This window comes from Antennarius striatus, chromosome 8 (assembly GCF_040054535.1).
Source record: "Antennarius striatus isolate MH-2024 chromosome 8, ASM4005453v1, whole genome shotgun sequence".
NCBI lineage: Eukaryota > Metazoa > Chordata > Actinopteri > Lophiiformes > Antennariidae > Antennarius > Antennarius striatus.
The window spans coordinates 23,324,823-23,351,066 of record NC_090783.1 but is presented as its reverse complement, the minus strand read 5'-3'; the positions used below and the strand labels follow the sequence as shown (position 1 = coordinate 23,351,066).

General features: G+C 38.6%; 4 protein-coding genes and 1 non-coding gene across 11 annotated transcripts; 1 reads left to right on the top strand and 4 right to left on the bottom strand.

The window, feature by feature from the left end:
- Positions 1-37: 37 nt before the first annotated feature.
- On the bottom strand, positions 38-6,002 carry ube2kb (ubiquitin-conjugating enzyme E2Kb (UBC1 homolog, yeast)). The gene is made up of 7 exons (XM_068320629.1): positions 5,868-6,002; positions 4,856-4,949; positions 4,686-4,744; positions 3,515-3,597; positions 3,303-3,402; positions 2,999-3,127; positions 38-2,217 (listed from the first exon to the last, which is right to left on the bottom strand). The coding sequence occupies exons 1-7, from the start codon at positions 5,928-5,930 to the stop codon at positions 2,143-2,145; spliced, it is 603 nt and encodes a 200-aa protein (XP_068176730.1). The 5' UTR covers positions 5,931-6,002; the 3' UTR covers positions 38-2,142.
- smim14 (small integral membrane protein 14) lies at positions 5,701-12,270 on the top strand. Of its 3 annotated transcripts, XM_068320630.1 has the most exons (6): positions 6,135-6,176; positions 7,150-7,302; positions 8,635-8,730; positions 9,477-9,525; positions 9,628-9,782; positions 10,523-12,270. In XM_068320630.1, exons 1-6 carry the CDS (start codon positions 6,150-6,152, stop codon positions 10,559-10,561), a joined length of 519 nt encoding a protein of 172 aa, XP_068176731.1. In that variant the 5' UTR covers positions 6,135-6,149; the 3' UTR covers positions 10,562-12,270. The 3 variants fall into 3 exon arrangements, with proteins under 3 accessions (XP_068176733.1, XP_068176732.1, XP_068176731.1); XM_068320632.1 differs by lacking the exons at positions 6,135-6,176; positions 7,150-7,302 and adding an exon at positions 5,701-5,749; XM_068320631.1 differs by lacking the exon at positions 7,150-7,302 and having other exon boundaries at positions 6,049-6,176.
- Positions 12,271-13,471: 1,201 nt separating this feature from the next.
- Positions 13,472-16,981, bottom strand: nsmce1 (NSE1 homolog, SMC5-SMC6 complex component). 3 transcript variants are annotated; one of them, XM_068322117.1, is made up of 8 exons: positions 16,602-16,981; positions 16,313-16,465; positions 15,993-16,114; positions 15,765-15,842; positions 15,443-15,589; positions 15,082-15,198; positions 14,549-14,675; positions 13,472-14,087 (listed from the first exon to the last, which is right to left on the bottom strand). In XM_068322117.1, the coding sequence occupies exons 1-8, from the start codon at positions 16,612-16,614 to the stop codon at positions 14,071-14,073; spliced, it is 774 nt and encodes a 257-aa protein (XP_068178218.1). In that variant the 5' UTR covers positions 16,615-16,981; the 3' UTR covers positions 13,472-14,070. The 3 variants fall into 3 exon arrangements, with proteins under 3 accessions (XP_068178218.1, XP_068178219.1, XP_068178217.1); XM_068322118.1 differs by having other exon boundaries at positions 16,313-16,438; positions 16,602-16,979; XM_068322116.1 differs by having other exon boundaries at positions 16,313-16,906.
- Positions 16,982-17,659: 678 nt separating this feature from the next.
- Positions 17,660-24,341, bottom strand: vps37a (VPS37A subunit of ESCRT-I). Of its 3 annotated transcripts, none has more exons than XM_068320864.1 (13): positions 24,166-24,341; positions 23,886-24,029; positions 22,378-22,452; positions 22,008-22,125; positions 20,904-21,007; positions 20,276-20,501; positions 20,122-20,192; positions 19,866-19,993; positions 19,731-19,789; positions 19,567-19,626; positions 19,135-19,278; positions 18,920-19,008; positions 17,660-18,674 (listed from the first exon to the last, which is right to left on the bottom strand). In XM_068320864.1, exons 2-12 carry the CDS (start codon positions 23,993-23,995, stop codon positions 18,928-18,930), a joined length of 1,176 nt encoding a protein of 391 aa, XP_068176965.1. In that variant the 5' UTR covers positions 23,996-24,029; positions 24,166-24,341; the 3' UTR covers positions 17,660-18,674; positions 18,920-18,927. The 3 variants fall into 3 exon arrangements, with proteins under 3 accessions (XP_068176965.1, XP_068176966.1, XP_068176967.1); XM_068320865.1 differs by having other exon boundaries at positions 23,886-24,010; XM_068320866.1 differs by having other exon boundaries at positions 20,276-20,498; positions 23,886-24,341.
- Positions 24,342-25,333: 992 nt separating this feature from the next.
- Positions 25,334-25,546, bottom strand: LOC137600865 (small nucleolar RNA U3). Its single transcript, XR_011036994.1, has one exon. It is a non-coding gene; the product is annotated as a small nucleolar RNA U3 (small nucleolar RNA).
- Positions 25,547-26,244: the final 698 nt, after the last annotated feature.

Below are 26,244 nucleotides of genomic sequence, written 5' to 3'. Positions count from 1 at the left end.
CTTTTTTTTTTTTAATCAAAGAGACATGACACTGTCACAATAAATAACCATGCTTCGTATACTGATGCTTTCTTTTCCAAGGCAACAAAGAAAAAAAGTCTCAATCCAAATGGAGAAACTGCAAAGCAACACCCCCCCACACACACTTTTTAAAAACTTCATCGTGCAATATTGTACATAATGAGAACACGGGAGGAGGGGGGGGGGCTCCATTTTTTTGTCCTTTCTTTTTCTTACAAAATATAGATCAGCCATCAATGGTGCACTCAAGTGATATCAATACAGCTCTTTGTCAAGAACCTAAATATTTACAAGTAAAGGAGATGGTGTGTGCAATCTGTCCCTGACTTTATTTTTATTTTTTTTGGCTCTGGTTGGAAATTTTCAGTGGCAAGTTTGCACAATTACCTCGTGTAGTGGGGTAATAATAATACACCACTGTGTTGGTCAGGACTAAGTTTGAAGAGCAAGCACAAGGGAAGATATTTCCTTTAAAAAAAATAAACCTAGAATAAAATAAAAGCCATGTGCGAGGATTGATCCACATCCCACTTCTCTTTTTTTTACACCAAGCATTTTTGCAGTCCGTGTACCTCAAATCAAAAATGTGTGACAACACTGCAGGCACTGCCATCTGCTCCGCTGGGACAGCAGGAGTTTTATCCTCTCCTGCTACTCATTAGACACTGAGAAAAAAACATTGATGAATTTTATTTGGTTGTTGAACGTCACCTCCATACATACCTCTGTATATAAATACAGCCATCGGATCAGAGATTTAGTGATAAAGCTCCCACTTTCCTGACCAACGTCAGAACTGAGAGGGTGAACAGATGAACCCAAGATTGAAAATAGAATGTCTATATGGATGAAACCTATTGCTCCAAAACTACTGAAATTTCAAATCTATCCTACATGTATCATCCAGAAATGTGTAGTTTCATCTACTGTTAGTGCCGAATGTCTGCTCAGGTTGAAGTTCGGTTAGCAAATCTAAAGAAAAAAAGAAAAGCCTTTGGTTCCCTATAGATATTATGGCCAACTGGAACAGCTGAGGCCGTTCTCTTTCCACAGGTTCATCTCGTACGTTACATCAATAGATTCCCCATCACCACATCATTTGGCCAAATGAAAGGGAAGCACAGAACATGACATGATGTCGATGACAGACGAGGCCGGGTCGTGATTGTAGTCGAGTAAGGGATGAGCTGGCTGTTGCCTCCCACGCCACTAGGGCCACGAATCAAAAACACTTTCTATTAGAAAGAACCTATTGGGGGCTATTTAGAGGTGTTTGTAATGGGTCACAAAATGAAATAAAAAAACACATTTCTCCATATAATTGTAAACTAGGCATAGTTTATATTTAAAATTATTTGTTTTTACAATGCCATGTAAGAAAAAAAAAGAAGTATATCCCCATCCTATTTTCAGATTTACACGAATCTATTTACAGATAACTCTTTTTTTTCATCCTGTGCATGTGTGCAGATGTTTGAGAATGTCTGGGTTTTTTTCTCCTGATTCTACAGACAGAAACATTCACATTCAAACATTGACAGATGATTGAACGTTAATAAACTGTTCAAGGAAATTCCTTTACGCTACTTCCTGTACGACACTACCCAGTCACTTAGTCCAACCTGGAGCTTTTATAGCGTTTCCATAAGAGAAAAGCTTCCATAAGTTCCAAGTGCTTGGTGAACTGAGTGAATAGTGAATGCAGGATTTTTTTTTTTCTTATACACTCCTTGAACAATACAGCACGCAATGCCGGTTACATGATTCTTTACAATTGAAGAAAGTTTTTAAAGCCAATATGTCTAATAGGCCATGGAAGGCAAAATGCATAAATTAAGTTTTTTTTTTTGTGGCATATTTTAAAAAAAAACACAGATTATGATTTTGAAATGATGGTGACAGATAGGATCAGACAGGCGGGGTGCGTACTGGTAATTGTGTTGCTACTGTTGCGTTTGTAGCGAAAGAACTTATTAAAAAAAAAAAAAAAAAGAAAGGCTCAGACTGCTGTGGTAAAAAGGGGTGTTGTCTGTGTAATGAAAGGCAGCGGTGGGATGGTTGGCCGAGGAGGATTCGAAGCTTTGATGAACGGAATTTGGGATCCTCACACCTGGCTTGGCTTCAATTGCTGAGCAGCAGCTCCGTCGCCGTTTCCACATCCCAGGATTTTGAAGACAAGGCTGCTATTACTGCATTCTGTATTCAGGAAGGGAAATAGAATCCAAAACTGATTGTAATCCATTCATCGTTTGCAATGAAATCAATAAACATGGAAAGCGTGATTTCACAAAAAGAGATTTACGTGTTTTTCTGGACATCAAATACAGTCCTGTCAAAAAGAATTTCTTCCGTTTCTGTTGTTTTTTCACACTTGTCAGTATAACTTATGTAGGAGAAAGACCAGTGAACAAAAAAATGCAGCTTTTAAATGATGTTTCTACTCAATGGAGGTAAACCTTATTCAAAACAGACATCAACCGTGTAAAAAAAGTAACTGCCCCCATTGGCAGCAAGAACTACAAATCAAACTGAGGATTTTTCAAGCATGAACCTGTGTGAGGTCACGCCACAGCATCTCAATCCGATTTAAGTCCACACTTTGACGAGGTCTTAACTTGAGCATGAGGTCACGAACTGAACTCACACAATCACCACATTTAACTGTTAATGTGGTGTGGATTTTATGGAATGCTGTGTCAGATTTACACCACGTGTAATCACAGCTTGACAACAAATATTTATACTTTTTGTCTCAGCAGTCCAATAATAAATTCCAAAAAAAAATCAAGATTTTTTTTGGCAAATGTGTCACAAACTTTTGTGTTCTTTTTCCCTAAATAAATGGAATCACTTAAAAACTGCATTTTGTACTTATTCTGGTTATCGTTGCCTAAACCTTCCTGTGTGAAAATCCAACACGAATATTCAATACATATTGTCAATGTAATTAAACAACAAAACAGAGAGTGGTTCTTACCTTATCAAAGCCCATTGCACAGAGTTTGTCTATTTTGCATGTATAGTCTGGACTAGAGGCAGGAGCGCCTGCGTACACGTGGGACCACAGTTTTGCAGTCTGTTTGAACATTTCTGGGTTCTGCTTATACTGACAATGAAAAAACAGCCAAAGGTTAGAGGGCAGAACAGAACTGTAAAAACATTTCCATCGCCAGACTCTGATTCGATGTTGTACTTTTATCTTTTTAACAACTCTTGATGTTTACTGAATAAGAGGGGAAAGTCTTGCAGCATCAAAACACACACAGAAGCATCTTTCTCACCTGGTTTGCTACTACTGCATCCTGTGGATCATCTGGTTCTGCTGCAGCAAGGAGAGCCTGTAGTGACAACAGTACCGTACGTAGGGTCATAGCAGCTGCCCTGGGAGAAACAGAGGAGGAGGTGGAAATTTTTACTCAAGTTTGAAGCAAAGGAGACACACAGACACATGGAGTTTACAGTACATCAGAGAGTTCAAGTACATCTCACTTACCACTGGTCTTTTAAAATGTCCAGACATATTGCTCCTGTCACAGAACTGATATTAGGGTGCCAGATTTTAGTTATGAAACGCACCTAAGAAAGACAGGTGTGTGATGAAAATGTCACAATTAAAATGGTGTTACATGGAAAAACATGGGGGGTTCCAATGGGTGCATCTACATGCACTCGTATCCTGGTTTCGAGTTGTATCCCTGTTCTGATTATATCTGGGATGGGTGATCTGTTCAGTATAATGACAACATGTTTCATATGATGACAAAATATGAGTCTGTAGTTCAACAAAGAAGCTGTTGCTTTCATATCAATGGGCTTACTAATTCTGTGTGCACTGCTACGGCAATGACAGATTTTAATATGATCTTTCCTTCACTGTGGCAACATTCTTGCCTTACTAAATATTTCATTCAATGAAAAAATTATAGACAAAAAAATATCTCAAATCCAAACACAAAATTCTTTATAGAATCACTTCTTAATAGAAAAAAAGTTAAATTACTGTCTGAATACCCCTGTCTTTGAAAATATGACATAAGATATCAAGATTCAGCTCTCTGAATATGCCAAGGGTCCTGGAATGCTTTTCAGTATCAGATTATTTTACTTTAGCATGCAGAAAGTCACAGGATCAATTACCACTGTATTTTTTTTTCAATGACAAACTACCCTGTATCTGGAGCTAAGGGTTCAATCATTTCATCTGTACTGTATGTCGTGCATATATGGTACATGTCGTGCATATATGGTACATTTGACAATAAAGTTGACTATACCTATGATGTGTATAGCAGGCAGCAATCCAAAACCTGAATAATTGTACAGCTTTCACATACTGTATTTTCCGCACTATAAGGCACACCTAAAAGCCTTAAATTTTTTCAACTTCTTATAATCCAGAGTGCCTTATGTGTGAAAAAAGTTTTAAAATAGACCGTTCATTGAAGATGAGTTCTCAGATGCATTTTACAATCCAGTGCGCCTTATAGTGCGGAAAATACTGTAGATCCCTTCAGCTACAGTATTCAGCTTCCTCAAAACTGAGTGACGAGGTAAAAGTTATGATGCCAACCAGGATGACAGGTGCCTGTAAATGCACTCGGTAGTGAGGGAAAAAGGAAAATGGTATATGGCAAGTATCAGACGGGAGCGATCAAAGAGCCTACCTTTGGAGGGTTAAAGGGGTAGGTTTCTGGGATTTTTATTTCAAGCTGATATCTGCCACCTTGATAAGTAAAAGAACAGATGAATAAAAGAATAGCAACACTTTCGCATTGTAAACCAGTGTCAGATATTGTAGCAAATACAGTGTCTAGTTGTAATAACATCAGGATACCTTCATACGGTGTGTCTGGAGGACCTGCTATCTCCCCCTTCAGCTCCGTAAAGTTCTCATTCACCAATTCTACATTAATCTGGTTTTTACTGGTCTGTCAGGGACAAATGACACCAAAAAGAACCTTGTTAATGAATGGACTTAAACTCTCAGTGAGTCTTCAGGCATAAAAACATACAATTCTACAGATGTAAGGTCATAGACCAAATGGATATTAAATAAAAACCAATTTTTGATACAAAATAGTTGGATTGATTTGTTAATAAAGTTTACCCAAAACGTAAATATGTATAGCCACACAAACTACATAGCCTGATAGTACAGTCATGCTAGCAAAATATATGTAGAAACCTACAGTAAATAAGACTTGACAGGCAGTGGGACACGAAAATACACACTTTAAATGACTGAAACCCTCCCTAATTATAAATAAATAAATAGCAGCTTTCCAGGTTTAAATGTGTTCAGTGTTGATGGAGGTTCCAGCTGAACAACAGAAGCTAACAGAAGCTAATGCTAGCTGTGGCTGTGATGAAAATAACATCGCCGTTAGCAAGCTAAAAACCGCTAACGGGGACTGCTAGGAGTTATTTACGGTTGTAAACAGTCACGATTCTTCGTATGAAGTGGTGTACTAAAGCACATTCTATGTGAATTTAGTTGAGTCAAATAATTACACAAAGAAACACGTTGTTGTTTTTTTAAAAAAAGGAACAAACAGAGGGCCTATCCCCTGACACAGCTGAGTGAGTCCCCGGTGTTTCCTGAACACACCCACCCACAAATAACAGCAGATGTCCGGCCAGACGCTGGTGTCAAACGGAAGCTAGCTAAAGTTCTTCTGTTCAGGCCTGACCTCCAGCAACACACGGCTGGGACCTGGCGTTAATAACGGTAATTCTGGTTTCTGTTATAACAGCTATAAGACACGTTACAATTCAATTAAATCCACAATGTAAGAAAACGGAGCCAGATAGAAGTAACATGAATTCTCAGCCAGGTTAGCACAGACCTCTTCGCTTTTGATAACTTCTTTGAACTCCCGCTTGATCCTTTGGACCGCGATGTTAGCCATGGCTGTGTCTGCTGAACAGCTGCTGCCTGGAAGCAAGACCCACGGCCTCTCCCCCCTGTTTGTCTGCGTGGGGGGCTGCCTGCTCGGTGCTTTTTTTTCCAGTTAGTGATCCCTCGTCACTCTCACCGTCTGCCGCTTCTTTTTCACTTTAGTCGCGGTTCGCAGATGCCATCAGTGCTCGGCTTTGGTGAGTCCAGAACATGGAAACAATGGAGTTCCATGGAGTTGACTCTGGAACTTTCATCGGTGAGCTCCGGTTCACGGATTTCTGCTGAAACTTCCCGTCTGGACGTAGTTCATCGTTTAGGGTTGTTTGCTTGATTATTGTCGCACATTATCATGAGATACAGAAAATATCCAGCAGTTAACATGGAACAAATGGAAAACGAAATCCTTGTTTGACGCTATGTGATGAATAAGTCCTTATCACCTCATATAGAGTGGCTATTAAATCGTTAATTTCTTATGTGAGAAATTAGTCAGCATGGAGTCAGGAAACAATATTAGGGCCACATTTAGCGCAAGGAAATTGAAGATTTTGCAATAAAGTCAAAATATCAGCAAGAAATCAATATAGAAGAATATAGGATACAATTTACGATTTTATTATCGTAACACAACTTTATTTCCTTGTTTTTAGTAAAATTACAACTTTATTCTATTAATGTTAGTCTTTTTCATAATTCTTTATTCTTAGAATAATGTTAGATTCTAATATAATACAGTATTTTGGCTTATCAAAATGTCGGCTCGACCTTCAGATGCTGTGAAGGGAAGGAATTGATAATGGGTAATCTGATACTTCCCAAGTAATTTCTAATGAAAATTAAATTGAAGATATTCTTGCACGCAGTCACACTGGGTGGTAACTCATATAATTATAATTAGTCCCTTTTGAAAAAAGTGTGTCTGTCTTCTGTTGACAGCAGTATGGATGCAAAAGAGACAGAACAGCCGAACATATCAGCAAAGGATCCGTGTTGGAATCAAATCACCTGTTATAAAACGCTTTGATTTGTTTCACTCCCTTCAGTGGGAGCACACAACTGTACAGATGTTAGAACTCAGCCCACCACCTCTGAATAATCATAGGGAGCTGGACTGTTTGTTTACTATCCGTGCTTTGTAATACATTCGCGCAGTGATTGGCTTAAAGAACCGCCCATCAAACATTTGAACCAATAAGAAATCTCACTTGTCTTCTACCCGCCCTTTGGAGTCCCCGGATGCCAGTCATGATCGACTCACGTGCAGCAAACAAAATACCGACCAGAGGCATCCGTGCTGGCGGAGTGGAGAACAGCAACACATGAACAGTTGCTGCTCATCCCAAAGATATCTGACGGGTTTTTTTATTACCTCTAAAGCTCAAGTAAGCCATGTTTCAATGTCGTCTTCTGTCGCATCTGTCCTAAGTCTATTATTCATTATTTACAGCCAGAAAAGACTTGGGAATTGGTTAGTTGGGTAGGTTAGCATAAAGCTAATGCTGTATAACATTTGCTGCATTTATGCGAATGCAAAATGTAGTTGGTGTCATAGAAGGGATGATGCCATTGATTACATGAACTGAGCACTACAGAATAGGAAATTATGGAAAATGTAACGTAATCATTTCATGACATAACCATAAAACTATTTGAAAAGTCAGTTTGCAAGCGAATATAAGCGTTTTCGATTTGAGGTTAGTTTGACGTTGTTATGTCAATCAAGTGTGCTTTTATTTCAAACTGACACCAGACCCGGGTAACTTACAGTCTGACACACATCTAAGCGATGTCCTCATGGGGAGGTCTGGTGTGGTGTTTTTATTGGCACATTCTGCAACACATCCTTTTTTCCACACTATCCTAAGGTAATATGGGCCTGCATGAGGATGTACAAATCAGCTTCATTTGTATAATGAAAGTATAATGGGTCTGTTATGTTATTATTTTTCAAAAGTGTGAACTATAAACAGACAAATTTTTACTTTGCATGTTATAAAAAAAATACACAGATAGTAACAGAATCAACTATGTGTGTGTGATTGTATGTATATATATGCTGTATATATGTGTTTATTTAAATATGTAATAATGTGAATATGTAATAATGTAATGTGTGTGTATGTGTGTATGAACATACACACACATTATTTATAATAGGAGTGAACTGGCAGTGGGGAGTTGCCCTTGAGCAAGGCACCATCCACCTTACAAGTTGCTCACTGGCCACAATTCAATGTAGCTGTCTGACACTGTGGTTGTGTATGTGTGTGGGTAATATATAATATTATAATCAATTTATGACACTGCATTTAAAAATACCACGTAAGTTTCAATTCATAAGAATAAGAAATTACTTGAAGTAACACACATTACTTAAAGTAATAAAGATCAATATTTTAGTAATATACTTCTACATGTTCAATAAAAACAGACATATGTCTAATAGGTTAACTTTCATTTAAAACATTTATTTCATTATCTCTGTCCGATTGCTGAATGCGATCATAAATGCAGAATGTTTTTATTCACACCTTGACTACACACAGCAAGACAATAAAGCCACTCTGTGCTGACTGTCCTTACCTGAGCAGTCTCCTCCTTAATCTGTGCACCTGTGAGGCGACACTGGATCACAGCGCTGACACGAGACAGCGTTAGGTTTCTCTTGATCGTGTGTGTCCTGGAAACATTCAGTCCTTTTCTCTTCTTGTGAGGTGAGAACTGTTTGGTCAGCGATGGCAGAAGGAGGGTTTGACCCTTGCGAATGTGTCTGCACCCATGAGTATGCCATGAGGCGCCTCATCAACCTGGTAAGTCATACAACCCGGATACTTGTGCTGTCAGGACTTTAGTTTAATTTACTTGTTTGCTAAGTACAAGTATACAGCTTCAAGCTAAAATTTTCTGTGTTGAATTTGAGTGAAACAAGTAAGTTGATTATTATTAGAAGCAACAAAGTCCGCAAAGACAGAGAAATTAAAATCTGATTGCTGAGAATTAGTCGACACATCCTGGTTCCTGCTCAGTGTTTGCCTTATCAGTTTGCATTCTAACGCAAAGACATCCGTGTTCTCAGTCCATGGCCGAGTCTTTAATGGTTCTCCTTAATATTGTTTGTCTCTTCTTATCGGTAAAGCTGTTATTGGGTGAGAGATTTGGTGATTGAGAAAACCCTGAAAGAAAGAATGCAGCTCCTAATTTTGTTGCATCAGTTTCCAGCTGACCTCATTCACTCTTTGTGTTCAGCAGAACTTGCACGGCAGGCTGCAGTTGGCTCAGACTGAAGCCACCGTCGGTGGTTTTGATGTGCGTGCTGTGTTATGGGTGTTGTCCAATCAGGAAGTTGCTCATTTAGTTTCTCTGCATGAAACTCAAGGGAATATGAGTTGTCACAGTAACAGTTATCTGGCTCAGGTTTGTTTAACAAGTGTTTTTTGTGTGTTTTTTTACTCTAGCTGAGGGTGGTGATAAATAAATCAGCTGTGACAAAAGGGAAGAATAAATGCTTTTCCTGCTCCTGTAACGTCTATGTGTGTCCTATAATTTGTTTTTTCAGCTCAGGCAGTCCCAGTCCTACTGCACCGACACAGGCTGCCCTCAGGAATGTATGTATGACCACATTTATATATCATCTTCTGTATTACATCAAGTGGGAACTTGGGAGCATCCCCAACAACATGAAGAACGTAGATGTGTTTGCTTTTCAGTGCCGGGTCCCGGCAGTCCAGCTGGGGGAGACGGTGACCTGACACTCACCATGGTCATGATGGGATGGATGGTACTGGCTGTTGTATTGTTCCTGTTGCGCCCATCAAGTCTCAGGCGTTCCCCTCCCACAAGCAAAGCTCCCGGACCGCACAATGTCAGTACTGGTGACGCCAACAGTTATTTATCAATGATATTTTAATGGTGGTTTAATGGTGGTCCGACCATGTTTTCCATGAGTTACAGTATTTTCTGGATTATAAGGCGCACCTTCAATGAATGGGCTATTTTAAAACTTTTTTTCCATATATTAGGCACACTGGATTATAAGGTGTATTGTTGGTTTTTTAGAAAATTAAAAGCTTATAGGTGCGCCTTATAGTGCGGAAAATACTGTAATCACAATTAACAGTCTTCAGTTTGTCGATATGGTTGTTTGTAAAATAGTGTTATCCTTCAAATTCTAGATTGAATTTGAATTATTAGATACTGAGAAATGTGCACGCCTAAAGTCCTGATTACATATTATAATGTTATATAATGATAACACAGCATCATGTGCAACCATTTCACTGCAGTAGCGATGCACTCGGTCAATAAACTTACGTGAGCAACATTCTTTTATGACTTTACTGGAGGAGCTTCAGGCGGATGGAGCGCTGAGGGAATTTTATTGTGTATCATTTATCTTGAAGGGCTTAGTGTGCTGTCATCACCACAAGTATAGCATCATTTAAGTTTTTAGCAACTTCAGCTTTCATTAAGATTAGATTCACACCTCTGTAATTATCCTTCAGTGCATCTACATTCAGGGTGTTTTGTTCATTTCCTTGGATGTATATACAGTATGTTTGTTGTTCAGACACCTGACTTTATCTCAACATCTTGGTTTTGTAGAGTGACAGAAGAGAGCCTCCATCACCATCTGTTGATTAACCGTGGAGAGAGAACCAACACCCTCCCGCTGCCGTCAAGAGCTGTGGACTAACTGACCAGAAACGGTGCCACATTCCTGTTAACCTCGTCTCAGTTTTCCTCTTTGTTTTGTTTTTTTGTCCTCCTTTTTCTAATTCCATTGGATATTTGGGGTGAATTTGTTTGATTTTCAATCCTAGGACATGAATGGTGCGGAATTAATGACGTCAAACAAGGTAGGATGTTTTAAAGTGACCAAAAAAGAAAGAAAGAAATCCAGTTACATAGAGTCAATATTTTTGATCAGCAAAATAAAAATAAATAAAAAATTATTTTCTCAGACAGAAAAGTTGAATTAGGAGAATTGCAGAGAAATGATCTGCATCTGTACGACAGTATATCGAATTGCGCATCAGACTTTAAACAGTGCCAATACATGAAGTGTTAATGGCATGCATTACACTAAATGAATTTATAAGGTAAAATAAATCCTGATTTGGAATTAACAATAAGCTTGATGTACAAAAGTATGACATATTGTCTGCCATGTATCTACACCGATCAGCCGTAACATGAGGTGAAGGGAATGACATTAATGATCTCGTCTGTGTCGACTGTTGGACTTGCTTTTGATTGTCTTGTTTCAGTGACACCTCTCACCATGTGGGATATATTATGCATCAAGTGAGCACTTTTGTTCTCAAAGTTTGTGTTGGAAGCATGAAAAATGGATGGGACATTTTTTGTCCAACTTTAAAAAGGGACAAACTGTAATGTTTTGCGCCTGGAGCGGCCATCAGAACCGCGTCTGTCCCTTTATGTCTGGTTGGTTACTGTCAAGGACAGAAACTTTGAGAATCCTTTTAGAAGTTTGAAGTTATTATAGAGCAATACGGCCAGCATAAGAAGAATAAGTTTAAATCATATTAAGAGGAAACAGGGTATTAGTGTATTTACATTTTATTAGGCCTTTAGGCGCGATATGTTGGATCCTAGGTGTGATGTTCTGATTCAGCTGAGGGACAACCAACATTTTCTGCTTTATATTTTATATGTGGTGATATTTTAAAACTGTGCCAATATGAACCATAGTTCTGGTCTCAATGCTAAAGTAGAGAATGGGTTCCCACAAAGAAACGGCAACGTTTGATGTAGTTTAAATTTATAGAATGATCTCCATGTTTTCACAAATTTCAGTGATTAAAGCTAAATTATTGTTTACTTAAAAAATGTATAATTTTGATCTGAATCTCTCAAATGATTTGATGTAGAAATAATTTACCCTTTCCAGGTGGAATAGATGTTACAGGTTTAAAATAGATGAAATAGATACTGATGTAGCTTCAAATGTGTTCATTTGTATGGGTCTTTTGTATTCCCATAATATATTTATTATAATTCGGTATAAAAGCAAGAAAAACACCACACTTACAATTCCAGAGAATTAACCCGAAAAGAATTGTTTTCATTTTTATTTTTTCACTAGCAGCTGGTAACTAGGTTTTTTTTTTCCATCCCTGTAATCCGCTGGCTCACCTTCATACCCACAAAACATAAAGAAGGAAAGATCAAAGTTAACCACAGTTATGTTTGTCTAATTATGAGTGGAGAAGCCAGAGCAGACTGTTGAGATGAATGAATAGACTATTTGTCACCACTTTGTTACACTAAGAAAAAAAGGGCTTCAACTATGCACTTTTCCTATAACACAATAAAATACAAAGTTCTTACTCGCTGATTGTCTGGCTGGTTTTTACTGCACTTCAGTTGTAGGTTATGCTGATTTGTTTTTGATCTTTAGGGAACATAATATTCCTTTATGGATTAAATGTAGCTTGAAAGAAAACAATCCAGCTTTGTTTGGGGTTTTTCTATTGTGATTTGTTCACATCGTCTTAAATATTTTTGATCGACAAAACCATAGAAATCTATCATGTGAATATCTTGCATTTGGAAATTTTTTATTCCAATTTAAGGAAAAATCTTCCATAATTTTTTTGGTATTAGTGTGAGCTTTTTTTAAAATTTCACTCAAAAAAGAAAAGACATAAACATTGTTGTCAGGTGGTAACAGTCAGGTTGTCAGGGCAGGATGCAAATGTTCACTCATTTGAATGTGTTTTGTTTGAGGTCTTGCATTCATATAGAATCTGTATGTGTTGATACACTTGTGTGCAGGTTCTTTTTAAGATGTTGAACAAAATTTATTACAGTTAATGTGGCTTAAAATACATAAAATATATAAAGTAAGGCTGGAACAGAAAGCAGTGGAGAAACGGGATCAGTGAGCTGTGAAGCCCTGGAGCTGACTTTACGCTCCAGGGCTTCCAGTTTTATTATTAGTAGATTTTTTAAATTACATATTCTGTTGAAAGAAAAAGTCAACAGCTCTTTGTACAAAGCAATCCAAAATAGCAGAAAGGTTTAAGTAGTTCCTGCGTGTGTCAAAGATGAATTACAGGAATTCAGAATATGAATGTTGTGGAAACGCAGCTACAAACAGGACCACATGTTAAATGACGAACACGATGCAATTAAATCAGGGAAATATACGAGGTAAAGTATATAGATTTGTTTCCTTACTGTTTTGAAGTGTTGGTAATAGCAATGATGAACATTTTATTTTAAAGAAAATCTCTGATTCTCTTATTTCGAATACTATCAGACCCATGTTGCTTTCTATTGTGAAGGAACTAGCGTTTACAGAAAGTAATTATCCTACAGGGATTATTATCAAAGGATCAACATTTTAAAAAATGATAAACCAAATCAATCAATATCACTAGATCAAATAATGCGTCAGAGTTCTCTGTTGTCTGCTGTGGAGAACTTAAGGGTAAGTTTTAATACAGCAGTAGTGAAATCAGAGTTAAGATCTGAAGTCAGATTGAAAGGATGATAAAATATTGACAGTGAAATAATGTGAATATTTTATATTTATTTAAAAGGTTGGGGTTACATATAGATCATGGAATCACCTCTATGAATTGTGGTAATGAGACAACCATTAAGGACATTCAGTTATAAAACAACAGATTGTAAAAAATAATGCAAACTGTCCATAACAGGCAAGTCAGAGGTCATGGTAACATTTATTTAGAGATGATCATGTTGGGAGACGAGCATGGAAAAAAACCAGCCGACAGAAATATGGTCGTAAACCACCGCAGACCAATAGTTATTAATGTTGGAAGAAGGAAGACAAACAGAGAGAAACCGGTGACTGGAAAAATGTAGAAGACATAAAAACAAGGATGAAATTTGAACATATGAGGATAAAAAGAAAAAAAAAGGCAACTGGACAGACATAAATGTTTGCTTCCTTCATGTCATTCCTTCTATATCTAGCATTGTTTTGGAAGATGGTATGAAATTCAAATTCATAAAACTTTATTAGTCCCCAAGGGACAATTGAAAATAAGTATAGTACAGAGATTTCAGTAGAAGTCTTAGTTAATTTTGTTTAAAAACTATAAAAAATATAAACGTATAAACCACAAAAACAAACATATGCTGAAGTCATCTTCTGGCTACGGCTGGCTGACTTCTGTAAAAACACAAAGAGGCGAACAAATGTTATTTCTGCACATTAATGTTCAATCATACAGTCAACGTTTGCATCAAAACTCAAAGTACTGATATAAGAGAATCTTCACAGTTACTGATCACGGCTGACACTGAGTAAAGTTTGGTAAATCTAGCGTGTAAAGTTTAGGAGACATGCTTCTAAAAAATATTATAATAATAATACTAATGATATACTCCAATAATTTCATAAACATGGGAATATAAACTCAAGCCCTATTATCAGCATAATTTTCTACAAAAATATCCAGAACAGATTTTTTAGTAACCTCGTTATTTCCTCAGATAAAAAAATGGATATTTAATTTAGCTGGAGCTCAAATGAAGAAATAAGGACTGAAATTGAAAGCAGATCCAATGTATCTAAATACTGGAGACCCACAATTTGTACACACACACACACACACACACACACACACACACCAGGGATTTCATGAGGCCAGAAGTCATCACAAGCTGGACATCTAGGCTCCGTTCTTCCACTAAAGATTCTGGCTACACATGGGTTGTGTATTTTAATGCCGCAGGTCGGGTTCTCACAGATTTGGCACTAGAAATAGAAAATAAATAATCATCAATTTGATCAGATTAGCATGAAGAATAATCTGGGGTTCTCTTTCAGATATAAATTACACAACAGCGTCCAAACCAAAAGGGATGAGAGCAGCATACTGTTGTCGTTGTCCACTGGAGTACACAACAACTCCTGACATTTATTTATTTTAATACAAGTTCAAAAGGTTGAAGAGAGGAGGGATTTAGTTACAAAAGAAAAAACTACCAACAAATACTATCACAAGTTAAACTGTCCATCTAATTTACCCTCAGTTGTCCATAAACGTCTTTTTTAAACACAAAGTGTGCAACCACATTCTAAAAGACAGAACTGACTGTTAATCTTTAGATTCAGGTATTTATCACTAAAAAATTAAACTAAAAACCACAAAAACATTCACCTGGAAAGCAGTGTTGTGACAGATGTGACAGGCTTTGACTTGGTCCTGGTACATTGTGCGGATGTACGGCTCCATCTCTATGATACATCTAGTGGACAAAGTGTATTCACCGTGTTCCTGAAGCAGAGAGCAGAAATCAAATGCAACATGTGACTGCAAAACTTTGATTTAGGTATTTAGAGTATTTTAGTTATACTCAATGAATCTTAAACTATCTTACTACAGCAGAAAGTGGCCCTAAAAACCATGAAAGCATACGCATAGTAACAGAGTGTGTCTTTACACGTATGCCTAAAGGTGTATGCAAAGTGCTGACAGATTGAGGGGATAAAAATATTCTGATAGTGACATCGCTTTTCACCTCATTCAGCCATTTATCGCGCACAAGTCGGTTCAAGAGATTCTGCGTCTCGCTCTTCTTCAGTTTCTTCATGGTCATGGAGTCCGTGCTGTTCAGAATGTCACTGGAGGAGGCGCTCCCATTCTCAGAGCCCACGATCAGGTCCAGCTGGATAATGAAAGCATCTCCAGTTAGTCGTCAGACACGTTTCTAGCGAAGGAAACCTCACTAGAGTGAAGAATGAACACACTGGTTACTGCTGTGCTGACACACTCCCAACTGAGTAAAATACATATTACTACATATTTTTTTTGCAGGGTTTTCCTTCCAGAAATGAACACACCACTTTCCTGAACAGCTCCAACTCATTGTCAGCGTAATCCGATGACATCCGTGTCACATCAGTCTCAGCCATGTTTACCTGAAGAGGGTTAAAGCAAAACAGTCACCAACCATACAAACACTTTTACAAGTCTACATACTGTACATTTTATATTTCCTGACACTTCAACGCAGTCTCTCATAAACGCAGCCCTGATAACATCAGTTCATAGCGCTGATGGCCACTAACCAGGGCGTAATACTGACGACCGTCGTCCTCTGATGTCCCCTTTCTGATCTGGATGAACAGAGGCTGTAGCTTTGAGTTGATGGTATCAATGAAATCATTGAATTTGTCAGGGGTGATCGGGCCTACACAAACAGAAAAGGTGTTTAATCTGAAAAACACACCAGGCAGTTCTATGGTGTCCTTGCATTTGGTTTAATGACATAATGAGATTGGAAATTGCTCCAATTCCACTCATTCACACAGAGATCCACCAGGACGTGATGACTGAGAATCTTTGGTTAACTCCATTTCTGCTCACTAGTTTTACTAAAGTGACTCACTGGAGGAGGTTCCACAGCAACACTTGTAGAGTTCCATCGCTCCTCGTTCATCGGTGACCCCGGTGGACATCATGGTCTGGAGGAACCTTCTGTGGAGGTCCGTCATCTGTCGCGACATGTTTGTGGCTGACGGAGACAACAGTTCCAACAAACCTAAAGTCACCATAAACAACTAATCCGTCAAAAAATTTGGGGCTAAACTCTCATATTTTACGGCATAGCGAACTTTAAACACCAACGCCCCCGCCAGGTTTTGTTCTTCTGTATTTGTTTTTGTGAATAAACGTACTTTTAAAATTCATTCATCTTCTTCTTCCTCTCCTTTTTCTTCTTCGTTTCCGCTTCTACTTCTTCGTCTCCTTTTTCTTCTCCTTATTATTTGGTATACCGCCACCTTCTGGCCGGGAAGGAAGCAACGTTTCCGTCAAACCAGCGGCTTCCAGTGCTCTAAAACCACGAATACAGCTCTGATGTAAACATCCCGAGTTATAGTCAATATTTCCTGAACATCAAAAGTTACGTGTTCCCTTTTCAGTATTATTTAACCTATTTGGTCCTTTTATATTTGAATTAAATGACTACGCAATCATTATTTGGTATGTATGTACAAAATGACCACACTCTTCTGAACCTCTCTTGCTGTAATTGGGTTGAATCAGGGCGTCAGTCGTGCCCTTTCAGAGGGTGCTATGACTTCAGTTGTCCACCAGGTGTCACTAAAATCCAACGCCTTTCAGTCTTTCTGTTACGGTACTGTTGTCGGGAAAGCGGCCCAGTAGGAACCTCTGTCGCCGCACAGCAAGGCGGTTCCCGGTTCGAGTCCCAGTCTCATGTCCACAAGATCATCATGTGTAACTGCAGTCCATACTTGGAGTGAGTAACTGACTTAATATCAATAAGCTGATATACAATATGTTGCGCACTATTTCAAAACATTTGGTGTCTATATTTTATGAAAATTGGAATTTCACAATCTTACCACTAAATTTAAAACCACGTTATTCCAAGATTACCCTTTAAAAAAAAACTGTAAAGTCAGAAGAACCTTCAATTGTCTTAAATGTTATTAAATGCAAAACACTGAATTTTTTTCTTTCCTTGTAAAAACATGTCCCGATCTCTGCAAATATCTTAGCGACTTATTTTTGAAAGACAATATTTTATTGAGTCACCATGTCAGTGAATAAAACAGGCTACTTATCGGTAGTCCATAAGGAACATTCCCAGATTCCATTTTCGAGAAAACTGTCTGTCCCAGTGATGTACGCATTTAATTGCATAAAAAGCTTGGAGGTAAGATCCAATTACAAAGGTGGACACACACACACACACACACACACACAAACATCAGTAAACACATGTTTACTTGTCATTTCAAGTTAAAATGTGATGCGCTGACAACGTGTGCGGAACATCTCCCCGTCTCATGTCAGGTGAGAAAGGCTCCAGCAACCCCTGTGACCCGCGCGAATGCATGAATCAAAACTAGTCTGATTACTATATTTGAATAACATCTGCCTCCAAACGCTATGCACTGTACCTTTAAGGTGTTAGTATGATTATACCGTTTTATAACCGTCCTCTGATTCTGCAATTTTTTAAAAACTGGCTAATATCAAATACTTTGTGGTAACTTCCAGGAAACATTCTGTTGTCCACACACAAATCTGATACAAGCAATTCAAAAAACTGAACCGGTGCAGCTGATTTGTATTTGTGGATTGCACTGATTCTTGGCGTACAGTAGACGGGTTCTTTTGACTGTCTAATAGGAATGAGATCTTTCTTGGGGAGAAAAAAAAAGCAAGAAACTGACAATGACCTGAGAAACGTGCAGGCACTGACATTAATGTTTTAAAAATGAAGTCATTGAGACATTTACTTGATCGCAATTTGGGAAAGTTTGGAAACACTCCTAAATCATTTTCTACTTCCTTCCAACTGTGATCACGTCAAACAACGACTGATGCAGGAGCTTCTCTTACTGAACTACACAAATAAAAATCATGGAAAAAAACCAAGAAAACAACCCCTTTGCCATCAGTGTCAACTGGAAACTGAAACATGTGCATTAGAACTTATGGATCACGTTATCATCATGATCATCTAGCTTTGCTGTGTGGCAGGAAATGCTCGACGTGAGGCATTCATGGACTAGACAACTTCCTCGTCCAGCTTCAGTTGTGTTTATTCGAGGTCCGGGAATACCGGGCTTCTTCCTCTTAACTCGTCAATACCGCTGATGTCTTCCTATTTCCCCAGAAGTGTCCATCGTCGACTCTGTCCTTTTTGACCCCTTCCTCCCCTCCGATGTCTCGATCCTGTTTTAACTTGGCAGCAGCTGGCTGAGAAAACTTGAAACCTGAAAACCAAAAAGTAAGAAGCAAGGATTAGAATGAACCGAGGATGATAAATTAGTTTTATCCGGTCAAACTGACTGAAGTATATTATTTAACCAAAGTCACAAGAGCAGCCTGTTATGAAACAGTCAGCTGAGAACCATGAGTTTCACTTGACAAAGATACAAATGACTAACTGGGTGCTACAGTCATTTGTGTGTTGTTGTTGTTTTTCAAATAATCACACTCATGTATGTGTGTAATGTACCTCGTGTTCTATAAGTTGGTAGGAAACTGCCCGTGTGTGTTGATGGCCTGTTGCAACTTTTCCTCTTTGGCCCTCCTGCTGTGGCAAAGCTAAAAAATATAAAAAATAACACAATAAACCGTTAATATGATGTGCGTACTTTAGCTGGACTGATTCCACACAAAAAACAAACAAAAACAAACCATCAAACTTATATCACGCTAATGGCTTCTCACCGTTCTCTTCTCCATGAAGCCGGTCAGGAATTCGTCTATGTCTGTGCGTCCCTCCAGGAAGTTTTCAGCCATCTCCTCTGACTCCTCCTCAGCCTGGTGGGCCGCGACCTTTAACCGGGCCTGTAGAGTACTGAGACTGCAGCTCTGGCACAGGAGAAACACACACGTGTGATGATGATAAGTCGCTGCTGCAGAAGAATGGCAGGGTACAGTATTTTCTGCACTATAAAGGCGCACTGTGTTATAAGGCACACCTTTAATGAATCCTTTATTTTATAATTAATTTCACATATAAGACGCATCGGATCATGAGGTGCACTGTAGGTTTATGAGAAAATTATAGGCTTTAAGTTGCGCCTTATAGTGAGGAAAATACTGTAATCCACAAAATATCAACAGGCCAGCCAAGCCAAGGCGTGACGAGCCTCTTACCTCACTGAGTTCGTGCGTCCTCGTCTCGAAGGCCGACTTCATCTGAGTCAGCTGTTCATACTGTCGAAACACAATCAAAAACACATCGTACCGGCAATAACGCATTTGTTCTGTGTCGACACGACAGAAAGAAATGGAACGACAGATGACTCGTAGTTTCTGACCTTGTAGAGCATTTCTTGTCTTTTGCCTTCCAGCTGAGGTTCTATCTGAAGGTTTTTCTCTGTTAACAAGGAAAATTTAAAAGCCAATTACAGAAGTTCTGCTTTATGGAAAAACATCATCACCGACAGACTTACTTGCCATGTCGACTATATTTGTGACCAGCTCCTCTTTGTCATTAGAGACCTGTTTGAGTTGTGGCAAACTCACAAAGAATTCCAGCAACAAGTCTTCATTTTCAGACATGTCTGACAACTGCATGAGACTATGGAGATGTACAGCAGGAGGTATAAAAAAAAAAGAAGAAAGTAAAGACCTTATTGTTAGGGAAGAGGTGCTTTCTATTCTCAAAAGAAAACACATTCTAAGTTTCTAATAAAATAATTATTTTACTTGATGTCAGAGAGTTCAGGAAACGACTCAGGAATGTCGGGCATCTTGTAAATGTGTCCGTTCAGTCCAGCCTGAAACAGAATCGTATGAACAAGGGCCGGTTGGTTACAGATTTTACCAGCTTGTTTGCATCTATTATCTTCTATCAGGGTACCTGCAGGTCTCCCCCCGTAGGAACAGGCAAAGGAAAGTCAGAAATCAGTCCGTATGGCGCTGGAGCTCTAGGGGGTCCGTGGGCACTATCGACCCCCAGGTGAGGCATGGGAGTAGGGGATGGAGCCGGGCCTGGACCAGCAGGCGCCGTGTGACTGGGACCCATGTGGCGAGAACCATAGTAAGCCTGAGTGGGGTAAGGAGCGATGCCCGACTTGTACAAACTGCTGTGTGAAACATGAAAAAAGAGATTATTTCAGTAAGGAATCGCAAATATCAAATATATTTTATGATTGCCTCATATATATTTTTATAATTACGATTGGATTTACGATTTTTTAAAAAGAATCCAATATAACCAGGAAGCTATGATGCAGAATATTTCAAATCTGGCGGTTTAGACACACTGTTCTGAGATGTTTCTCAAAGACACTTCTAAATGATCTGCTTCTGTTTGCAAACCATGGTTTAACAAAAAAAAAAGATTGCCTAAATTGTGTATTATAATGACTGGCCGCTCTTTCTAACCACCCTACCCCAGTAACGGTACAGATATCTGAACTAGACTAAGCCTGCAGCACCTCAATGTTCTAATGGAGTGAGAAAGCAGTGAAAGAGAAGAGACTCACTACGGAAAGCCGGCGGGGCCAGACGACATCAAGGCAGGAGGACTCTTCCAGAACTCATCCAGCAGACTCTGAATGACCTTCCCTAGATCTGAGTGCATCCCAAACTATGACACAAAAAAACAAAAACAAAAAAAAACAACTTGTCAAAGAACGAGAATAAAATTACTTTGAAAAGTTCAGTATGAAGTGACGGAACAGGTTTAATTAAATGAAGAAGAAAGAACGTTGATGTTGCTACACTGCATTTGCAAAAACACATTATTCAGAAGAAGACGTTACGAGATTACAGGAAATCTCTATTTACACGTCGTTGCACGTTAAACAGGTTTCTCCTCCTATTTGTTTTCACCAGGGATGTTATATTTTAGAAATATTTTTACAAGCTCACTATTACAGTATTTTTCACACTATAAAGCGCACATAAAAGCCTTTAATTTTCTCAAAAAAACTGCAGTGCGCCTTATAATCAGTGCGCCCTATATATGAAAAAGAGTTTGAAAATAGGTAATTAGTTGAAGGTGCGCCTTATAGTCCTCAGCGCCTTATGGTGTGGAAAACACAGTGTCTCTTTTATGATCCAATTATGTAAGATTGCCGTTTAAGTATTTCGATATGCATAAAATCACTCAGATCTACTCTGGTCCTGGTTTTAGGAGGGAAATGAGAGTTACTGGCTGAGAAGACAAACTGTTAAGATGTTCAGCAAACAGAATAATGAAGAACACATGAGATCACCCAATAAACTATTATATTTTATGTTGACATCATATCTTCAAGCATTTTATCTAAAACAGAATTTCACCTGTGGAAGGCACATCAGTACTACAGCAACCAGAAATATTTTCACATCTCTAATAATGAGAGTGACATTCTGTTCAGATAATTCTGGCGGTGATAAATTGTCAGCTTCATTCCTGTCTGACCTGTCAGACCAGAGCTAGACTGTAACACACCTTCATATACCGGTTTATACTGTGAGTAAAAGTCCTGCAACGCGACTTCTAATTGACTCCATTACTAACATAAAAGACGTGATATATGGGAGGTCCTAGAATAATAAATAAAAAATTTTAAAAAAAGAAACCTACTGGAGACAATACTCACATTAGTGATGAGGGGGCTGGTGATCATGGTGCCATTATTGCTGTCAACTAGGTGATGACCCACTGGGGGGTAGACACTAACCACCGGCTTTTCCTGAGGGAACTGTGGAGGCAACAAACTAGAGGAAAAAAGATAAAAAATGTGAGCTTTCCAAAAATCAGGACGTACTGCATCGTAAGATATGAGAGATATGATATGTTGTGATGAAGTCAGATCACATATAATGGTGATGGAAAATATTCTTGTCTCAAAATATGATTTTCTAAGATTTTTACACAGAGCGAAATGTCTGAGATACAGGATGACAAGCCTGACCACAGCCTTCTTCTAATACACTGATATTATAATACATGTATGCAGATGGACTCACACGTTGACACTAATGGTTGAGTTGTTGATTGTGAAGGGTATTCTGTACTCAACATCCTTCTGGATCTCTGCCAGACTGTAGGGAGACAAAAATACAGGAATGTCACAAGCTTCTTTAGCCATGTGTATAACACGCATGTTGTCATTACTGAACACCATATTTTTACCCAAAAAAGTTGAAACAGTTTAAGTAACCAATTCATGTAATGTCAACTAGTTCCTTAATATATTCATCCCACCATGAGCAGCGTTCATCACAGCACATTAGTCTTTGTGGCTTGTGGAAATCTGTTACAGTAAACAGTGGCTAATACTTTAATCTCTGCACGCAATTAGGAGAGCTCTCCTTTCAAACAACAACATAGCGTGACAGGTTCATGTGGCATTACATTTTATTTCCCTTGCAGTAATTGATTTTGAAAAATGTGTGTTAAAAAAAATACAAAAATCAATATGGAAAACTGTGTCTTCCTTTTTGAAGCCAAATTGTGGTTAGTGTTAATTCCTGTCTTGTACAACACAACATAAAACCAGTAAAGAACACAAAAACTAAAACGGTGTTTATTGTTTTCTGAGACCGGATGTGGCTATCAGGCTACAAAATAAGAGTGGACCCCGCCCGGACAACAGACCACCTGTTGCACAGACAACTCCGAAATGGAAACCTTGAGCAATTTAAGCGAACATTGAGTATTCCTTTACATAAATACTAAACATTTTATCATTCTATTCTGTTCTGCATCGGCAGTCCAACCCTGACATCTGACGCTCTTGTTTTGTCGCCGGTCAATCACATCCGGTTTTTTTAAAAGGAAAAAAAAAAAAAAGCGAACCTTCTTTAGCTCTTATTTTATTTGTTCTTGTCCAAAAACAGATAATAAAAATTAGATCCTTATTTTCCTAAAATTCAGTTATATTTTGGAGAAAAATGCCTTGTATTTTAAGTTGGTCTTATATCCTTTAGAATGAACAAAAAAAATCTAATAACCCTTTTTTTTTTATACTAGCTTCTGAAACGAAAATGCCCAAAGATAATAAACACTTTAATAAACACTGGAACAGTCACAGAACTCGACAGGCCAGCTGCAGCTTGTCATCAATCCTAAACATGTAACACTGTGATTGTCACACATGATTAGCTCGCAAGCTAAGTTTCTATCTCGTTAGCATGACGACAGGTTAGCAAACACTAGACGCCTGTCGATCACAAACCAACTCGTGGATGGTGACGGTGGTGGATTCACTTCATTTGGACTGAATTGTGTTGTAATTTAATGCGTTCACATAAAAAAAAAAATAGTTGTTAAAATAAAGCTGTTTTCCTTCTAATGATTCTGACGTACTTCCTACGACTGGGAGCCTGTTGGTTAGCTGTGCTAGTAAACATCGACTGTAAAATATTAACCATTACATAAGCATAACATAATAGCCAATGAGCTAATCGGTAGCACCGAGCTAATCGGTAGCACCGATGTCTGCTTTTTTGGTGACATGTTGGGGTTCATTTACCTCGGGTGAGCGACTTTCAGGGACTCGATCTGCCGCTGCCTTTGTTGCTGTAAGCTGTTGAGAGGAGGTAGAGGTCCGGAGCCTTTAGACAGGGGGAAAAGCCAGTTCATCCTCTCCTGGAGAAACTGAATTCGATGACAGAAGCTTAACGCCGATAACAAACAAAGACGAAATTGAAGAGAAAGCAAAAGCAGGATTGAATGCGGTCTGACAAATGGTGGTGCTGACGCTCGCTGGCTGCTTGGCTGACGAATTGGTTTGTTGTGCTAACGAGGCTTACCTTTAGTTACGTTAAATCAGATTATCGCGACATGTCGGAGACTAATTAGGAATTTATGCGCGGTTTTAGATTTTCCCCTAACACTCAAGCGAGAAATAATTTTAAATAACAAAAAACCCTTGGCTTAAACGGCACAAACGTGTTCGAGATATTAATATATTACGTTACACCGGAAGTAGACCTCGAATGCAACTTCCTGTATATGCATGTGACGCGCGTGCGCGCAGATATATTTTTATTTTTTAATTAAAAAAAAATAAAAATAAATAAATAAATGTATGCATACACAGTATTTATATATATATGTATCATCAATTCCATATCAAAAATTTTCACAGAATGTTTTGCTAATTTTTTTCCATAAAATCTCTGCAAGTTTCTCAAAGTACAGTTTCCACCAAAGGAATTAATCTAGACTCTAAATTCGAAGGCAAAATTCTAAGTAGAGGTCACAGCTTTGAAAATGTTCTCATCACGAAAAGCAACTTCTTGTACTTGGAAAGTCGGAGTAGTAGTATCAACCGTTCAAGCTAAATTGTCTCAAATTATTTTGGCCATATTTTTTTTTAACACAAGCAAACAATTACCTATGCTGTCAAAACATATACGTACCTTTGGAAAATTTACACAAAAGATCTTGTACTGTTGGGAATTTCAATTAATCAAATGTTCAATCCTCCTTTTTCTTCTTCTCCTTTGGGCTTTTCCCTTCAAGGGTCGCCACAGCCAATCAGTGTCCTCCATCTAACCTTGTCTTCTCATCCTCTTCTCTCACACCAACTACCTTCATGTCCTCTTTCACTACATCCATAAACCTCCTCTTTGGTCTTCCTCTAGGCCTCCTGCCTGGCAGTTCAAAACTCAGCATCCTTCTACCAATATATTCACTATCTCTCCTCTGGACATGTCCAAACCATCTCAGTCTGGCCTCTCTGACTTTATCTCCAGAACCTCTAACATGTGCTGTCCCTCTGATGGACTCATTCCTGATCCTATCCTTCCTGGTCACTCCCAGAGAGAACCTCAGCATCTTCATCTCTGCTACCTCCAGCTCTGTCTCCTGTCTTTTCCTCAGTGACACTGTCTCTAGACCAAACAACATCACTGGTCTCACCACAGGGATGTTGTTTGGTCAATCCTCTTTTTCACAATTTTATCATATATGCAAACCACTCTGAACATATTCCAACCTTCCACATCTCAAACGAGATGCAGAACGTTCATCAATGACAAAAAACATGGTTAACACCATAATTTTCTGTCTGCTTCACGCTCAGGAAGGAATATCATGTCTCATCATCGTGGTTAGCGAGACCAATCACTTTAGAAAAGCATTTCTCCAGTTAGAAACTTTAGAAATGATCCCTGAAAGTATAGTCTTAATGGAAGGAGCCTCAGGATGGCCTATAGGTGGTGAGCACGACATTCTCACTGAGGGTTTGTCACTGCTGTCGCGACAGATTAGTAGTTAATTGGTTAAATATACTATAAAACCCATCACAGCATGGCTTGAATATAAACTTAATCTGCCATTATTTAGCGTTGCATTCCAAAACACCCACAATGGTTTACAATAGAATTTACATCTATCCAACTTAGGCAAGTGTATTTCATTGATAAATTCAGTCATTTTTTTTCCACAAACCACTTTATTTTGACGTACGATATTCTATTATATACGCTGAAGACGAAGGAAAGTTTTTGTTTATCCATACATCCTTCATATCCTGAGCAAGGTGGATGACCGCCTTCCAGAGTCTGGGTCCTGCCCGGAGTTTCTTCCTCAATGAGGGAGTTTTTCCCGCCGCTGTTGCTTATGCTCTGGAGGGTTCTGTTGGGTTCAGTTGGGTTCTGTTGCCACTGGGATGGGATAGGATGGCAGCGCGTGCACGCCCAGCTGCTACTCTCTCTCAAACTAGAGCGGTTCTGTCGTGTTTTTTTACTACCTGTGGGTCTGAGAGGACTGTATTTTCATCTGTTCTGTATGTCGTGCATATATGGCACATTTGACAAATTACAGTATTTTCTGCCCCTAGAAGCCTTTTATTTTCTCAAAAACCAACAGCGCACCTTATAATC

Coding starts and splice junctions, on each gene's coding strand:
- smim14 (XM_068320630.1), top strand. CDS start 6,150: ATGGAGTTGACTCTGGAACTTTCATCG. Junction 8,731..9,476: donor TGAGGCGCCTCATCAACCTG/GTAAGTCATACA, acceptor TTGTTTTTTCAG/CTCAGGCAGTCCCAGTCCTA. Junction 9,526..9,627: donor CACAGGCTGCCCTCAGGAAT/GTATGTATGACC, acceptor TTTGCTTTTCAG/TGCCGGGTCCCGGCAGTCCA.
- ube2kb (XM_068320629.1), bottom strand. CDS start 5,930: ATGGCTAACATCGCGGTCCAAAGGATCAAGCGGGAGTTCAAAGAAGTT. Junction 3,128..3,302: donor ATGCAGTAGTAGCAAACCAG/GTGAGAAAGATG, acceptor TTTCATTGTCAG/TATAAGCAGAACCCAGAAAT. Junction 2,218..2,998: donor GTGCAATGGGCTTTGATAAG/GTAAGAACCACT, acceptor TCCTGAATACAG/AATGCAGTAATAGCAGCCTT.
- vps37a (XM_068320864.1), bottom strand. CDS start 23,995: ATGAACTGGCTTTTCCCCCTGTCTAAAGGCTCCGGACCTCTACCTCCT. Junction 19,994..20,121: donor CCTGAACTCTCTGACATCAA/GTAAAATAATTA, acceptor ACATCTCCATAG/TCTCATGCAGTTGTCAGACA. Junction 19,790..19,865: donor AAATATAGTCGACATGGCAA/GTAAGTCTGTCG, acceptor CCTTGTTAACAG/AGAAAAACCTTCAGATAGAA.
- nsmce1 (XM_068322117.1), bottom strand. Junction 16,115..16,312: donor TTGCTGTGGAACCTCCTCCA/GTGAGTCACTTT, acceptor CTGTTTGTGTAG/GCCCGATCACCCCTGACAAA. Junction 15,199..15,442: donor GCGATAAATGGCTGAATGAG/GTGAAAAGCGAT, acceptor TCTCTGCTTCAG/GAACACGGTGAATACACTTT.